Source organism: Dysidea avara, chromosome 14 (genome assembly GCF_963678975.1).
Source record: "Dysidea avara chromosome 14, odDysAvar1.4, whole genome shotgun sequence".
Taxonomy (NCBI): Eukaryota; Metazoa; Porifera; class Demospongiae; order Dictyoceratida; family Dysideidae; genus Dysidea; species Dysidea avara.
In genome coordinates, this window is record NC_089285.1 from 7,092,976 (window position 1) to 7,110,562 (window position 17,587).

Here is a 17,587-nt window from a genome sequence, read left to right on the forward strand (position 1 = left end):
CCAACTATCAATTACTGATTCAAAAGTGAAGTGGCCATTGTGCTTCAGTTTCAGCTATGTTCAGCCCATTTCGAGCATTGCAAACAAAGAATAGTGGGAGAAGTGTCTTTGCAATCAATCCAGTGACCATGGAATATATATGGACAATTCCCATTTCACGCTACTGCAAATTGACACCTTGGACTGTCAGCAAAAACAATGGGACACAAAGGAGGACAAAAATAAGTTCATGATGCGTGAATTCTACATACTGTGGTTTGGTTTGTCAAAAGGGACTGTAGGGCTGAAGTGATGTCAAACAGTGAAAAATCAAGTTCATAGCCTAGCTATTAGCTGTAAAATTACACTGGCCTAAAGGTCAGGTAGTCGGTAGAGAATTACATTGAATATATATTTTAAAATTTTGTAGCAATCTACTGGAAGCATCTATGGTCAATGGTCATACTGAAGGCACTATTAGGGTTGGTTATATATATCTAACCAATACTGCCAAGGCACCAGGATGGTATTGTGAAGCTGGATTTTTAGTGATGTTTCTGGCCAAAAAACCCACACCACCATGATCCCTAATATACAATACATCTGTACTGTGTAAATTGTATGAATACATGCAGTACTATTACTGTATGATAACTGCATGGGGCACAAGAATACAATAGTACACTGCTTGCAATTTCTTTGTGATGACAATGCCTCTCCATAATTCATATAACCACACACCTGAGGTCAAGAAAAACTTCTTAAGTATGATAGCTATCGTCATTTAGTTTGTAAGGGACTCCATGCAGCCATTATCTTTCCTCATACTTCCTTTAAGCATATTTAGGTTAAGTACTAATCAGTGACTTTCACACCTTTTGTCTGCATGGGTGTTGTTATGTAGAAACAGTGTCTATACTTAATAATTATCCAGTTGTCTATGAAATATCATTGTTGGCATGCATGCATTATACTGTACAGCATGCACACAAGTGCTATAGTACTGCCTGTTACTGTCTGCATGGGTGAACTAGGCACTGAACAGTAAAACATTGAGTTCACTGGCTATTTACTGTACATTCATTTAGACTCTGTATTGTCAGTGTTATAGTCACATTTCTACTGTACCATTTCCAAACAAGCCTACAACTACTGTAAATATAAGATGTGAATGCATGCATATAATCTGTTCACATTGCAATGAATAAGTTAAATGAGAGTATCACTTATTAATGTGAATACATGTCACAAATAAGTGTACTACCAGCACAGCTATAGCAAATGTGTTGGCACTTGTGAATGTTTCAGTTGGAATTGTGTTAACACATGTAAGTGTTTCATTTGGAATCAGGAAATAAGATTATGGTGGCTTCAATTGCATTTTCTGGTAAACATGCATGCAACTCTAATGATATCTTTACTGTATGCAATAACTTAGAGGTGTGTTTCTCTATATTAGGGCCTGTAGCAAGTTGTTTTATCTTTACTCAATTAAAACTCACAAACTTATAAAAAACTACTATTCAGTAAAGTGATTTTAAAATGTACCCTTAATGCTAACAGTACTACCTTACACACAACTGATACATAATTATAATAAAGTGCAGAATTTCCTACTGCAGTAATACAATTTTTATAACAATAGCTCAGTATAGCTGCACTAACCCTGAATATATGAAGCACACAAATGTACTGGTTAATTCTCTTAAAACCGCAGCCATTAGGTGATGTATAGTAGTAGCTATGCATGGATTACAGCAGCTGTATGTATGCAATTGGTTGTTTAAAATGCACTGAAGGCAAGCCATCATCATTTCAGAAATTATCACTGTTGCAGTTGGAGTGAGCAAGATGATAACAGCCACTGTTTTAGTGATCCTGGCAGGATGTCTAGTAGCAACAGCTCAAGAAAAAGTCTGTTCCAACTTCTGTACTAGCTTGGGAATGATGGAGACCAACCCTGGAAAGTCTTGTAATGACATCTACCAGATCAACAAGGCCAGCAGAGGAGTGTCAGGTGACTACTGGATCCAAACTGCCACTGGTACACATCAAGTCTACTGTGATATGGAACTGGAGTGTGGTGGTCACAAGGGAGGTTGGATGAGAGTTGTTGATCTTGACATCAATGGTGGTGATGCATGTCCTGCACCATGGGATCAAGTGACAATGAATGCAATCAACATGTGTCAACCACCAAGCAACACTCCAGGATGCTATGGTACAACATTCAATGTATATGGTGTCCAGTACTCTACGGTTTGTGGTCAAGCCAGGGGATACCAGAAAGGGGAGCCAGGTGCATTCAGTGGTGGTAGGAGTATAGATAACGGCTATGCTGATGGAATAGCCATCACAGAGGGAACCCCTCGTCAGCATGTGTGGACCTATGCTGTGGGACATGATGATCATCGTAACAGCCCATCAAGAAACTGCCCCTGTGCTTCATTCCCAGGACCAAGTCCAAACTCTTTTGTAGGCAATGACTATTACTGCGAGAGTGGTGACAATGTCCGTAGTGGGGGTGACCCTAACATGTACTTCACCGATGACCCCCTATGGGATGGTGACGGGTGTGTGAGCAATAACAACAACTGCTGTGCTGCAGTTGGGATGCCATGGTTCTTCAGACAGTTTGCTGTCGCACAAAGTGGAGACCTGGAAGTCAGACTATGCCAGGATGAGGGATTTAACCATGAAGGTGCCACATTTGACATACTTCAACTCTTTGTACAGTAATAGCAACTGCAACTCTATAGACATTGCTACACTCTACTCTACACTCTCATGTTCTCACACATAGATAAAATACATTCATGTTATCATACATGCATTTTGATGTGATCAATAGCAAATGTTTTAACACTGAAATTTTGTCACAATTATCATGATATACATGCATGGGAGGGTTTTATGATATTATATATTATATATAATTAATATTGCCCATGCCGCAGGTTTCGAATTAAACATATTACAAGTGCATGTTGTGAATCTAACAATTAAAGTTTAATGTTAAAATGTAGGAACAAACTAAAGAATATGGGTTCAGAAAGCCAGGTGTATCACAAGAGTTAGAAAGTGTAGGTCAGTAGGATGTAAACCATACAGTTAAATTAAATTAGTCACAGGTTGTGATATTCTGTTACATCAAGCATTAACTGAATACTAACGGTCTGAAGAATGAGCTAAACCTCAGAATGATTGAGATCACACAATGACAAGGAAAACTGAATAACGCAAACAGTACAGCTAATATACATTGTACATCTTACAGCATGTTAAGTGCGTCATTATAACTGCCATAGCTTAGAGTAGCTAACATGGCCAGACCACTTTCATTTCTTTTGTGTGTGGATCCCTACCCCCCACACAAAGTGGTCCGGCCATGCTACACCATCTACTCTAAAATGAGTTGCTTGGGACTATTTTCTCAAATCTTTTAAGTGACATCCAAATGTGTCCCACAAATGATCAAATTGCAGCAATATGATGCCATGAGGTGGCCAGGCAGAAAATGACAAGGGTAGGATGAGAAATCTGTCCACACACTTTTGTTGGGTAATAACGATGCTTTCAAAGTATTACAAGAATTGCATGTTTGTTAGTAAATGATTATAATGTACTACTCATGAGATATATATGTTTACCAGCATTACTTCATGCACCTTTAAACAGCAACCCTAGCTGGTATTTCACACTAATTATCAGAGAAAGACATAACCATAAAGTGCAGTAACTTAAAGGTTGCCTGGCACATGGTGGGCCCTACAATCTTGCATGCATTCATGAGGCCAAGCTACGAAAGTTCATTATCTCATTGTATGTAACTGCTGCGTAGCTAAAAGCTAACAAAAAGCTTTTCACTTTTAATATATACTCTAATAGTACAGTCACACAAAAATCAAGTACAGGTTTACAGCCATGTTGATAATTAGCGGTAATACCGCATAGATCTTTACCAGCGATCGACATAAGCGCCTCTACTTTGGATTTACTTTTTAGCGCTCAAGTAAAATAATTTCGTGTAAGCGCCGAAGATTAAAGCCGACCTTGGCCTACCGATACACCCTTCAATGGATGCATTAGAAGAGCCGTGGGGACTGTTGGTAGTGAAGGAAGGAGGTGAAGACGAAAGGATTCCTGTGATCGGCCACGAGTTTGTAATCGGTAGATCCAAAGGTATGAACTGAAAACCCGACAGCACACCATTCTGTTGACAACGTTAGCTGAGCATTTACAACGTACAACCGCTAAGTCATACAAATCTTAAATATAAGCGCAGGTGATGTGAAAATGGGCGGGGTGCGCATAGTCTATGTTTTTGCATAAAGTATCTATGGTTTTTGATACAAGACCTTGTGGTTTAGGTACTAGACTAGTGGGACATAAAAACCTTACTGTTAAAGCTTCAGAGCTCAAACCGATGACACAACATTGCTGTGGATTGGTTAACAGCATCTCACATTAGTTTTAAAATCAGACTGCTTGTTCAGTAGAAACCTAGACTTCAGTTGTTTGGTGATATTGAGGTTGAGGTATTAAATAAGCAGCCTGATTTTGTAATTGAACACTAAATATTGTTAACCAATCCACAGCAATGAGTTTGAGCTTTGAAGCTTTGACACTAACATTGTTATGCCAATGTCCATACCAGGCTTGGGCACTACCCACTTAGCAAGTTTTCTCACTAAATATCCCACTAGAATGCTTTCAATTACATTAGCAACCAATTCTTGATCTTCGTTAACACATAAAAGTACCTGACAAAGCTGCCTTTAGACATTTTGTCCTGTGACCTCATTTACACCCAAGGAATTTTATTATGTTCCATATATCTCAAGTACATGCAAATCACAAACTCCCCTATAGAGAGATTCCACTATATTTTTTCTTCATAGTGAATAATGAAAAATGATCTCCTATGTGTCCTGTCTGTATACAAATCCAATAGAAATAAATTATCAGAATTACTGTTGGTTTTCACCTCACAGATTGTGGTTTATCTATTAATTCCAAGTTGGTATCAAATCGACACTGTGTGCTGATCAGAGATGACAGGGGTAAAGTCTTGGTGAAAGATACTAGTTCTAATGGCACATTGATCAATGGAAAAAGAATAAGGAGAAATGAGGTGTTTTGTATTGCGCGTGTGTGTGTGTGTGCGCGCGTGTGTATGTTTGTGTGCGCGCGTGTATGTTGCGCGTGTATGTTTGTGTGCGCGTGCCTGCATGTATGTGTGTGTGTGTGTTTGGCTAGAGCACCAGCCTGGTAATCAAAAGTTCAATACCCAGTTACATCAAATTGGTGTTGTTGTTATTTCCTTGAGCAAGAATTTTTACTCACATTTCTGCAGTCTACCCAGCTGTTTAAGTGAGGACCTGGTGGCCGGGTGTCAACTGAGGAAGCAGCCCACCCAGCTGAATACCTGGTGTAAACTGGGGAATTAAATGCCAACTTTCCAAATCTGGTGTGGTGAGTGAAAGTCCAGGTGGGACTCGGGTGCCCACACATTTATCATGGACATGGTACAGTCTCTTCTGGGTTACTAGCCCTACCACAGGAGGATTTGTCTGCACTGACTCATGGTACACAGGTGTCCCAGAGCTGTTTATGGTTTTGCATGGAAACTGAAGGCTTTGTTTTTTTTGCTTGTGGTATGTACGTATGTATGTAGTGTGCGAGTGTGTGGTGTGTCTATGTTTAGTGTAGTGTAGTGTGTGTATGTGAGTGTGTGTGTGTGTTGTGTGTGTGTGTGTGTGTGTGTGTGTGTGTGTGTGTGTGTGTGTGTGTGTGTGTGTGTGTGGGTGTGTGTGTGTTTATGTACACAATATTACAACAGGTACAACAAGTAAGAAATGGCGACATTATTCAAATTGTGTCCAAGAAGAATCATGCAGAAGACAGTAAGTTCCCATCCACTGTACACTGTATATGTTGTGTGTTGAAACCATTCATCTGAGGATCCCCTTGATTCTAGCACCCTTGAGTGAACTTTTTAGTTGCTGACATTATACAGCTTGACAGTCAGTGCTAGAGTTGGTGCAAAGGCAGTCCATCTAACTCATGAAATATGTAAAGTGTGTAATATGTTATGTATATGGGGAGACATATATCTTTTGTGTGTTGCATCGTTTGTGTGGTATGTTGTATAGTATCATATACTAGAGTTCCCTATCCCATGTTATGATGTTTCAGACATATCATACCAGTACACTGAATTGAGACCAGCAGAGGATGATGGTGAAGGTGAGGAAGAAGCCACTTTAGAGCTCACACTAGACTACAACGATGGTGATGATGGCGACTCTCATCCTCCACCTGCTAAGAAGGCAGCCATTGAATCAGTGAAGAAGGAAGAGGAAAGGTATGGAATGACAAACACTTTATACTACAGGGAAACATGTCTAGCTGAGGCACTGTAAGGTGGACTAATTGAAGCAGCTATTTTGTGTATCAGTCAGCGTGAAATCAGTTGTCCAATACAGTAATTTGGCTTAATACAATTGTGCACAGAGAGTTTCAAGTAATAGTCTGTCTTACATACCTCAGTGACTTTGTTATACCTGGGTTGCCTATATGCGTCTGTCTGTTTGGGTGTACAGGTACTACATGCATTAACTGTCTCTTCTTATCAGCAAAGACGAAACAGACTCTGTTGAAGTTGGGGACATCAAATTAGAGGCTGCTAAGCCAGTTGCAAAAGAGATTGCAGCCAAAGAAAAATCACTTAAAGGAAAAGCAACCAAGGAGAAAACTACCAAGGAGAAGTCAGTGATAAAGAAGGAGACAAGTAAAGCAAAGGAATCCACTCCTACAATGTCAAGAGAGAACTCAATGGAAGACATACTATTGTGTGGAATATGTCAGGTAACGAGCATGACTACGGTGTGGTGTATGCATGTCAACAATTGATGAAATTAGCAACTTCGTGACTCTGTTAACTATGGATGACTTAATATGAACCCATAATTTGAGCTGTTTGATATTCAGGTTTTCATAATTTAATATTCATTACTGAACTTGTGCACCTAAATAAAATGGATGCATGGTATGAGTAGCATAGCAGAGAGACTAACTACTGTAAAACCTGAGTACCACTGTTCTGTTATGTAACACTACCTGTTATTGTATCATTGAGATGGTATGCAGAATTATTGTGGAAAAATAAACACGCATGCACACACACAACACACACACACACACACACACACACACACACACACACACATGCACTCTTGAATACTTTGAATTACTATGCAGCTTTGTTAACACATGTATGACTGTCTCTAACTGCTGCTGCTGTGTATTTAGTTAGTATGTAATGTATTAACCTACGTAGGTAGTGTGGCTGGGTGGATCCATAACAAGCATAATCGTGGGAAAACCGGTCTTATCGCCCATTTAAAAGTATCGAGAAACGTCGGTTTTAAATTTCAGAGTGTTGTAGCTGGCCAGTGGTGGTAGCTACGCATACCAAATTTTCACACGTTTTACAGCAATTTCTTACCTTCCAGATCATCCACTGAAGAAGTAGCCAACAGCTAAGTTTCCCACCATTTTAGATAAGTTTTTAAACCGAGGTTGTCTGTATCAGGCAAGCTCCAGAAGGGTGGGAGGGGAGGGGGCCTGGAAGACGGGCAAGATGGTGTTCAAAAATTGAAAAGGAATGTGTTGGGATGAATTAGGCCACGTTATGGGCCATTCAGGGCTCAGAACTGGCTAAAATGAAAGAAAATTTACAGCACAGGTCATTGTCCAACTCCACGGAGCTGTACAGCCACACACAGCCATCCTCTGGTTGGGCAGGGCACCATCAAGACTCCAGACCACTCGTACGACTCGCCACTGTGCTTTAAAAAAGCAGCCAGCAAAAGCAGACCACTTTACTCTGTGACAGTGAAATTTGATAGTACATTCCTTAAGCTTTGTGTTTGCGTGAAAAAATCAAACTTCCTGTCTTGGGCGATAAGAATAGTTTTCATAGATCCAGTCACAATTATGTTATAACTACAACATTAGAGAGGATGGTAACTATTATATAATAAGTGTTGTTCATACTAATACAGCACATGAGACACGATGATCTGAACTATGTCAGTACAACAGGCTGTTATTATTAAAATTTGTGTTTTTCAAGAAATGATTTGCATACTCTAACAACACAATCACTACATACAGCATAATACTCTAATAGAGCAGTCAGTCAATACATGTTTCACTGCAGGAGATTCTTCATGATTGTATCAGCCTCCAGCCTTGTATGCACTCCTACTGTGCTGGATGCTATTCTGGTTGGATGGATCGGTCCAATGAGTGTCCACAGGTTAGTGGCATACAATATACACTTTCTGTAACTGTCATAGTGACGTGTCTATCTAGCTAGTTCCATTATATAGTATGTAAGTACGTATGTAAATAAAGAGACATGGTGGTGAGACAGTGTGAAGTCAAACTTGCCACTTTTATATCCTGCTTAATTTCAATGATGGGTTGGTATAACTTAGCATGTTTGTATTCAAGGATTACCTAGTTAAATAGCATATACTGCACCTTTTATTACTCATGTGTTAAATTTTGTAGTGTCGGCTACGTGTTGAAAGAATCAGTAAGAATCACATAGTCAACAATTTAGCACTTTCTTTCCTCAAGGCTCATCCAGGTGAATGAAGACCAGAGTATATGTTGTTGTGTACCCTGTAATAATTATTTATGTATATATTGTAGAAAAGAAACGATCTGATGAAGAGTTGGCTGAACTGGATAGCAAGAGTAAAATCACAAAAGACATGGTGTGTGTGTGTGCGTGTGGGTAGCGTGGGTGTGTGTAGCGTGTGTGGGTGTGTAGCATGTGTGTGTGTGTGTGTGTGTGTGTAGCATGTGTGTGTGTGTAGCGCGTGTGTGTGTAGTGTGTGTGTGTGTGTGTAGCGTGTGTGTGTGCAGTGTGTGTGTGTGTGTGTGTGTAGCATGTGTGTGTGTGGCGTGTGTGTGTGTAGCATGTGCAGTGTGTGTGTGCGTGTGTGTGTGTGTGTGTGTAGCGTGTGCAGTGTGTGTGTGTGTACATATATGTGTAGTACGTGTGAGGCAGCATAGCTAATTGGCTAGAGCATTGGCGTGGTAATCGAAAGGTTTCAAATTCAGCGCCCGGTTATGCCAATTTGGTGTTGTTGTTTCCTTGAGCAAGAACTTTACCCACATTTCTCCAATATACCCAGCTATATATATTGAGGATCTCGTGGCCTGGTGTTACCTGAGAAAGTAGTCCACCCAGCTGTAACATCAATGGGTACCTGGTGTTTACTGGGGAAGCGAATGCCCAACTGTCCTTGTCTTGCTTAGCAGTGTTGGGGTTGTTGTGGAACTTCAGGTTCTCCATGAGACCCCCTGTGGGTTACTAGCCCTGCCCCAGAAGGATTTTCCTGTGCAAGGCTCAAGAAGTGGCTGCGTGGTGCACAGGAATTCCAGTGCTGGTTCACTGGGTGGCAATAGTTGTGTTTCGTGTAGACTATGCTTTGTGTAGTGCGTACGTGTGTGTGTGTGTGTGTATGTAGTGTAGTGTAGTGTGTGTTAGGCACTACATGAATTTTTATCAAAGTCAGTCACTATTTGAATTATTTGTACACAGCTGTACCCCAAGCGACATCGTCGTTATGATCCTGATGAAGATGATGATGAAGATGAGGACACTTACAGTGATGAAGATGAGGAGGATGATGACCGGAGCTCGTAGGTTGAGTTGTAGCTGATTGGAATTGTGTTGTAAATATCTTCTAATACTAAGCTCCGTACAGGCATTGTTATGTTGTAACATCAAGACACGCTAGTGTGTTGTGTGGCTAAGAAAGCAGGCACACCACACACCATGAGTATATTGACAGGAAGAAAACAGATTTTTCATGCATGCATAGCTCTTCTCCAAAGCACACCATTTTTGCTGTATGACTGTCCGCCAGGTAGGATAGGCCACACAGCAAATTGATCAAATTTGCAACAGCCATTTACGAGATATGGGTGTTCAAAGTTTCATTTTCATTTCTTCGTTTTTTTTCTTCTTAACCATGATATCGTGGATTTGATTTTTCTTGGGGCCTTATAAAGTACAAAAAGAAATGAAATCCACACAAAAACAGCCAAGCTGTGAAAAAATGGTGCAGCCTGAAATCCTTGGGTGAAAAGAAGTTGTGAAATCAAAGGTGGTGGCCAACAAATGGCTGCAATAATGTTAATGCCAAAAAAATTTTAGTAATGGCTGTGTGCATTGTTAAAATTTACTAGCATTAACATCATGGCAGCCATTTCTTGGCCGCCACTTTTGATTTCACAACTTTTTTCACCCAAGGCTTTCAGGCTGCACCATTTTTTCACAGCTTGGCTGTTTTTGTGTGGATAATAATAATATTCTATTCCCAATGGGATTGTATTTATATTTTGTGTTTGTAAAATTATATGAGCAGGTGTGACATTACCTGTGTTTGTCCATATTACAGAGGAGGAGCATTCACGTTTGCTTCACCATTATCTGGAATAGTAGCCACTGGAGCATCGGTGTTTGGCACACCATTCATGTATGTATATGTGTTTCATTGTAGACACGTACCAAATAATGAACTAGTGTTGTTTGCATGAAATGTAAGGGAGTTAGTTGTCTGTGATGAAAGATTATGGCCTATGTACGGGTATTATGACCAGCTTAGTGAAAACCTGCCATATTTGCACATTTCCTGCAAGTTCCATTTTATTGCTTCTCTTTTATGTTGAATAGTCTTAGAGTTGTAACAACAGACAGTAAGAACAGCAGGAAATTCGATTTGCACAGCAACTATATAGCCAGTAAATTACAAGCGTTTATTTCATGACAGAAAGAGGCTGTGTAGTTGGAACTTGGCTGAATCTGTTCACTATGAACAGGCAAATTCATCAAGTTGTAGGGGCTTTCCCTGTATTGCTCCATGTGCACAAAGAAGATACTAAGAAAGTGATACTAAACTTCATTTTTAAACAAGCACTTGTGTTCTTTGCTGTACAAACACAAAGCAAAGGTATTCTCACTTCCTTTGAACAGGCAATGCATAGAGTTTAATTGATTCTAGCCTTGTTTCACTACATATTAAAGCAGTGCGTACTTTTATGAAGCTTATGTGTTTTTGCCCGGTGTACTTCTATAGTGAAATAAAATTTTGCCAACATAGCAGGAGTTTTGCTTAGCTGCTCACATATTATAATTCTAATAGAAAAACTATTAATTATTGGTACTTTCTTGCATGTGGTATATTGAAGTACCTAATGCAGTGAAGTGGAGCAAATAAGTTTGGGGCCCTACATGACATGACCACCATTCTAATGATGACCACAAAATGAGCTCTCGATATAGTAGACTTGTACCCAGAGCTGTTGGCTGTTTAAATAAAATATTCCACCTGGTACAATGTGTATATTCATGTAGAGTGATACTCGTATGTGTCCATTGCAGCTTTACCATTGGTTTTCCTTGCAGGCCTCCACCCATGGCAGTGTGTCGTCAGTGTCCCACCTACAGGGGAGGCTTGTCATCATTGTGTAGTGGTGCTAGTGTACCCTACACATGTCCCACTCCTGCCAGTCATATAATGTGTAGATGTTGTCTGCAGTTCATGCCACTGCGGCCATCGTCTGATGATGTCCCTTCTCAGAAGTGTGCACTCTGTGAGAAGTATTACTGTAATGCTTACTGGCAAACTGGATGTAATGGGTTGGCATGTAGAGGAGGATGTCTGCTACCTTTGAAAGGTCTATGAACCTTTCTTGCTCTTTCATGCACTCACACATGCACTACATGCATACACACACACCCCGCGCACATACATACTACACACACACACACACACACACACACACACACACACACACACACACACACTGCACACGAACATGCACACACATACGCACACGCACACAATTTTTTGGCTGCTCTATGTTGTGTATAATGTAATATTAACCACTGCTTGTCTTACTACTGTTATTTGGTCCTCTCATTAGATGTGTCAATTGATGCTGTTCCTCGTATCAATGAGAACTTGTTTGAGACTAACATATTGCGCAGTTACCTGCAGGACAACTCCATCTCAGTCAGTGATATGGTCAAAGAGTTGATCACCAACTTTGAAAATGGAGAATATCACCCTCCAACCAGTAAGATGTCTAATTGTTTTCATGTAAATCTATTTCTAAGTGGAACATGAGGCTATTGAAACAAGATGGTATACAGACTGAAATGCTAGCAAAATTACAACCAACAGGAGTGCACCAGTACTACAATGTACCATACAACCTTTGTGTACCCTTGCTAAGACTTATTTTAAAACTGTCCATGTTAATATAACTATCTCATCCTATGTATGAGGTAAATGGTATGACGAACGAAATTAACAATACGGATAGTTAGTTTTATTAGTAGGATTGTATGTGAATTATGGATAGCTATTTGTACATAACTACTTGCAGTGTATATAACTTTTAACATTATGTGCTTGTACAGTATGTTATTGTTTGTACTACTATTTTTACCTACAGCTAGTGGACTAAGCTCCTTCACATCATCCTCGCCTATCTGCAAAGAGTGTTTCACTAAAATCCTCTCAGAGTTAACATACATATACCGATCTAAAATACCTACAGAAGACCTTCCAGGTAGATGCTGTGCATATTTGTGTATATCTATTTGAATGTTTGAATGCTTGTTTGATTGGCTTTAGTCCCGTTCATGTGCATATGTATATTCTTGAGTTTCAAATTATGGCTGGTCTCATATAATACAACTGAATTAAATGCCAGATTGTGAATAGAATGAACAGGGCCGCCCAGAGAAATTAAGGGGCCCAGGGCAAAGAGTTTAAAGTGGGGCCCTTGACCCAAGTTGTAAGGTGAAGACCAAAAAAAAGAAAAAAAAAAAAAAAGGTCACAACCTGCTGGCAATGACAATAACTACCCATCACCAACCATATCTCCTTATCTATAAGCTTGCTACACTGCTCCTCTGAAGAATACTGTGACTGCTCTATTAGAGTATTTAGATCTGACTGCTCTATTAGAGGAGATCGATCTTTTAAACAGGTATTCAGGGGGCCCTTCATGGGGCCTCCTGGGGCCCCTTTCAGGCTGGGGCCCGGGGCAAAATGCCCCAGTTGCCCCCCCCCCCCCCCCCCTGTGGGCGGCCCTGAGAATGAACACCTGGTTTTGAGCGTAGTCATTGTTTCTATCAATTCCATGCACTTATATAGACAATGAAATGAAGATTGTTTCATAGAGTTCCCTTCAAGCTTGAAATATGCAGTAGAACACTGCGGTATGAAGTTGATTCGTAAATGTTGATCACACACATATATATGTATATATATATATATATATCATATAGCTGCCAGTTTCGTTTAGTGGCCAGACAGGTCACTTGAAAGAATTATGTAAACGTCTAAGCCATAATTTGAGTCAGCATATGTATTCAATATACAATACTTTAGACTAACCAAATCTGTTATTACACTGTACACTATATCATGTTTAACTTTAAATATTAGTGGAGGCTCATCGTAGAGGAGATTGTCATTGGGGCAGAAATTGCCGAACACAGATGCACAACCCTGACCACTGCAGGTACAGTGTACAGACATTGGATAAAAACTGTTTGGAGTGCATAAACAATGCTCTCTCGATTATCCAAACCTTTGGTTATCCAAACAGTAGAAATGTATTTTGTCTAAGATTTGTTCTATTAGAGTATTTGGACAGGGCTGTGTATATAAATGAATGGGCTTTGACTTTTTGATTATCTGAACATTTCTTAGTCCCAAGGGGTCGGATAATTGAGGAAGTACTGTATACACATATTTGCATATATGAGCATCGTTAGTCTTACTGCAGTATATATGTAGAGCATTCATGTGTTTATCTCCTATGACAAGTGCATCATTTTTCCCACTTAATGTATACTACTCAATGTAACAAAATAACTTCTGGTCCTCCACTTTTTTGCCTGTCCTGGTGTGTTGTGTTTAAATCAATAAAAATGTAGTGCTTCATGTTGGGGAGAGAGTGGGTAGGATAAGTAAAGAAGTAAAAGTTCTGTAATAATTTATAGTTAAGCAGATATAGCCATGTATCCTGAAACATTATCATATGTGAGTCAGTGTTCCCAGCATTGCCCACAGGCAAAAATACTAACGTAGAGTGTTTTTACTCAGTCTGTTCCATATTAAGTACGTGAAACCTCTGAGTAATAAAATTAGTATTCTATGTTATGTCATCAATTTAATGTCATATCTTATTGTTTTCTAGACGCTACAATCACGTATGTGAACAGACAAGGTTCTCGTGAACAAATTTACTGTTACGAGTGTTTGTGTTTATAAGCTAAAGTGTTATATATTTTTTAATTTAAAATGTCCTTAATTATGTGTCCACAGTAATTTGAAAGATAACTAGATTGTGTTAGTAACTTTTATGGCTATGCTAATGGTAAGTAGGAAAGCAGAAACAGGATGGGAACAGAAAGTGGGAACAGGAATGACCAACAGAAAATGCTTGATATAGGCAATATACAAGTTGATTTTTACTTCTTTGCAGCATTGTTGGATCCGACCAATGACGATACTTGATAAAGACCTTCATGTCAATCAATATACAAGTTTATTTTCAGCAATCCAAACACTCTGATAGAGAAGTCATCTGCACTAAAATACTCTAATAGAACAGTCAAGAATGTTTCACCAGGGACTGCATTGGAGACCTGGAAATTAATGGACTATCATAGCTTACTTAGCTAAGTAATCAAGTTCAACATTGTAAAAGTTATGCAGCTACTCCCTGAAATAATGAACATTTTAAAAGGTTCAACCATTGAACGTGAATAGGTTTATGAATTATTCTGATCAACTGACAGTGCCTGCTGCAACCTCAGCATAAAAGTCACATGATGGGGAGTATGTGCCAGCTGAAGTACATATAGGTGACTCTAATGAGGAGATTATAGGACAATATGAGCCACTTTAAGCATACTGCTGCATGCATACCCCCATCATATCTGGAAGCAGCACAGTTTGAATGACGAGATCATAGCATACAAAATTTGCAAATGCAAGTTTGTTTAGCATCAGCCATGCACACTAGAAACAACAGGCTAGGGTGATAGTGCTGGTACATGCCTTCGACTAACTTATATAGTTAGCACTGGACCTATTAGTCTATAGCTAGTTTTCAATTCTGTAGGTAATAGCCATTCTTCCCTGCAGTAGACACAACATACATGCAATCATACTTTTCATTGCCACAGAAACAAGTCTGCAATATTTAACCAGCATGTGACATCTATAGTTTGCACATACTTTTTTCATGTTAATTAATTTAAAATATATATATATTAAGACTAGTTCAATTAATAATCCAGCTGCAGCTCCCCCTTGGCCACAGCAAGAGAAGCATCATCACACACTGGCCTTCCAAAAGAGGAATCGCTTCCCCTGATACAAAGGATGCTACATCTCAATAAGGCAAAGAACAGCTGGCACCTTAGCCATCCCATGCATAATTACTGAATAGCTTTCCACAGGCTTATGACTCACAAGCTCAGCCAACTGCTTGTAAAAAAAGCACCTTCACATGCCATACCACCAGAAGAGAGCACTAAAGGGGTAAAAACTCCATGCTCAACTTCACGTATACGTTCACAGTATTCTTGCTTCTTAGACTGCTCATGTTTATAATAAATAGATGAAAGGGAAGCTGAATGGTACAAAGATGCATTAGGATAGAAAATCCTTACATCAAAAAGGCATCCTGGTTAGCCGTCCAAAAACCCCTTGCCTTAACATCAGCACGAGCACTATCCTTGGCAGTACGGTGGGAAAAATTCTCACCATTCAAAGGTTGTAAGCAAAGTTCAATGGCAACATTATGACAAACTTCAGTTAAGAGTGAGGCAGTGAGGTCATGAATTTCATTGTGATGAATAGTTAGAAATCCTACAGTTGGACATATCATTATATGGTCAACAGTAAATATCTTTCCACAATGACAACGATGAGAAACATTTGGCAAAGACCATGCAGTCATACTTTTACCATAGCCTGTAATTATTTTTTTGCAACTTGATTTTGTACCACTGCTGTGCTAGTAGCATACCCACTACAGTTTGGAATGACACTAGCTTTTAACTCTATCCTATAATTATGATATTCATTATGGAAGTTTATGCTTAATTTCAATAGATATAAACCCATTTGTAAGGTTTAAAATTTTCTGGGATTTAGGAGAAAGTTCTGATGGTGCAGCACATCATACATGGTGACGTGAGTGACCAGATATTGTTAGACACTTATGGTGATTAGAAAGAGATGACCAATGGAGCTTGTGACAACATTCACTATGGACTTAAATAATGTGAGCATGACTAGCAGTTGTACCTGCTTGTCACACAAGTTTGAATTTTCTCTAAAGCAGACGTATATGAGTGTGGGGATTCCTCACAGCACTTGATACCTGTAGTCTATTTATATAATATACTCTTGTAACACAAGTGCTCTAAAAGCCTTGTGTTGGCTGAAGAATTTTGAGAGTATATATTGCAACGCAACAAATTAGTGTAATGGTAACTTTCAACAAACGTGTAAGACACATTTATTCCAGAGTCTATATTGTATTGGCACATACTGATGAAGTTGGTCGTTGAGGTAGTAAGCATGTTGGATTGATTGTTTATTATAATATGCATAAACACTACCACTTTGATGAATTTAACCTACCAATTTTGGATACCATAATTATAAAATAAATTTACATCTTTCTGAAAGCTTTGGAATCAGCTTTACTGAGCAGTAACTACATTGCAATACCGAAAATTTTCATTGTGGATCAAACAATTGATCATAATTATTATTTATAATTATACAAAATGAAGAGCGAAGGGCTCAGAATAGAACCTTGTGGTACTCTAGATAAGATGAGGGATCATGCAGTCAGAAGCATGACTTGTATATGAAAGCCACTTTAACATACATAGATCCATCAAGATCATAAACTTTTAGCTTTATTTAGAGAAATAATATTATACAAAAATCACAAACAAAGTATGTCAGTCAAATTATAAAATATTGCAGAGATTGGGATTCAGTAGTGTCAGTAGGTAGATTTTACTACTACAACATGACCTTGATCTTATAGTAAAGTATGGCAAATGGATTTACACACCTCCAAATGTGTAGTACTGAGCTACCTGTAGTAGACTAGTATCGTAATCTATCTCAAATTGGAAATCACTTGCTGTGTGTCACGCAGCACACTTAGAGTTCTCTTTGACTCAAAAATTTCATTTCATCTCGTGTCACTAATATTACTTCAAGATACTAAATTTTTTTAAATGCAACCTTTTATACAGATTTTTTGTAGAAACTAAACGTGTAGCTTAGTGATATCTGCCAGTCTAGACCTCTCTTAGAAATTGGATCAGCAGTAGAAATAAATCAGATCAGCTAGAAAAAATCACGCTGTAGAAAGATCAACTAGAAAAATCACTCTATAGAGAGATCAGCTAGAAACACGGCACCTGTAGAGTGAGGTTGTGGGAGGTCAGCGTGATCAAGCC

General features: G+C 39.1%; 2 protein-coding genes across 2 annotated transcripts; both read left to right on the forward strand.

Annotated features, from left to right (window-relative positions):
- The first annotated feature begins 1,811 nt into the window (after positions 1–1,811).
- On the forward strand, positions 1,812–2,852 carry LOC136244894 (uncharacterized). Its single transcript, XM_066036434.1, has one exon. It carries the CDS (start codon positions 1,831–1,833, stop codon positions 2,716–2,718), a length of 888 nt encoding a protein of 295 aa, XP_065892506.1. The 5' UTR covers positions 1,812–1,830; the 3' UTR covers positions 2,719–2,852.
- Positions 2,853–3,980: 1,128 nt separating this feature from the next.
- LOC136244493 (E3 ubiquitin-protein ligase CHFR-like) lies at positions 3,981–14,446 on the forward strand. Its single transcript, XM_066036087.1, has 15 exons — positions 3,981–4,161; positions 4,974–5,113; positions 5,822–5,885; positions 6,178–6,346; positions 6,618–6,849; positions 8,207–8,305; positions 8,563–8,641; positions 8,707–8,771; positions 9,605–9,705; positions 10,467–10,544; positions 11,474–11,745; positions 11,995–12,147; positions 12,529–12,645; positions 13,530–13,605; positions 14,287–14,446. The coding sequence occupies exons 1-15, from the start codon at positions 4,056–4,058 to the stop codon at positions 14,324–14,326; spliced, it is 1,791 nt and encodes a 596-aa protein (XP_065892159.1). The 5' UTR covers positions 3,981–4,055; the 3' UTR covers positions 14,327–14,446.
- Positions 14,447–17,587: the final 3,141 nt, after the last annotated feature.

What these genes read in the sequence shown, in the direction of transcription:
- LOC136244894 (XM_066036434.1), top strand. Translation starts at nt 1,831, where the DNA reads ATGATAACAGCCACTGTTTTAGTGATCCTGGCAGGATGTCTAGTAGCA.
- LOC136244493 (XM_066036087.1), top strand. Translation starts at nt 4,056, where the DNA reads ATGGATGCATTAGAAGAGCCGTGGGGACTGTTGGTAGTGAAGGAAGGA. An exon ending in TGTAATCGGTAGATCCAAAG is followed by an intron (nt 4,162 to 4,973) that starts GTATGAACTGAA and finishes TTCACCTCACAG; the next exon opens with ATTGTGGTTTATCTATTAAT. An exon ending in AGAATATCACCCTCCAACCA is followed by an intron (nt 12,148 to 12,528) that starts GTAAGATGTCTA and finishes TTTTACCTACAG; the next exon opens with CTAGTGGACTAAGCTCCTTC.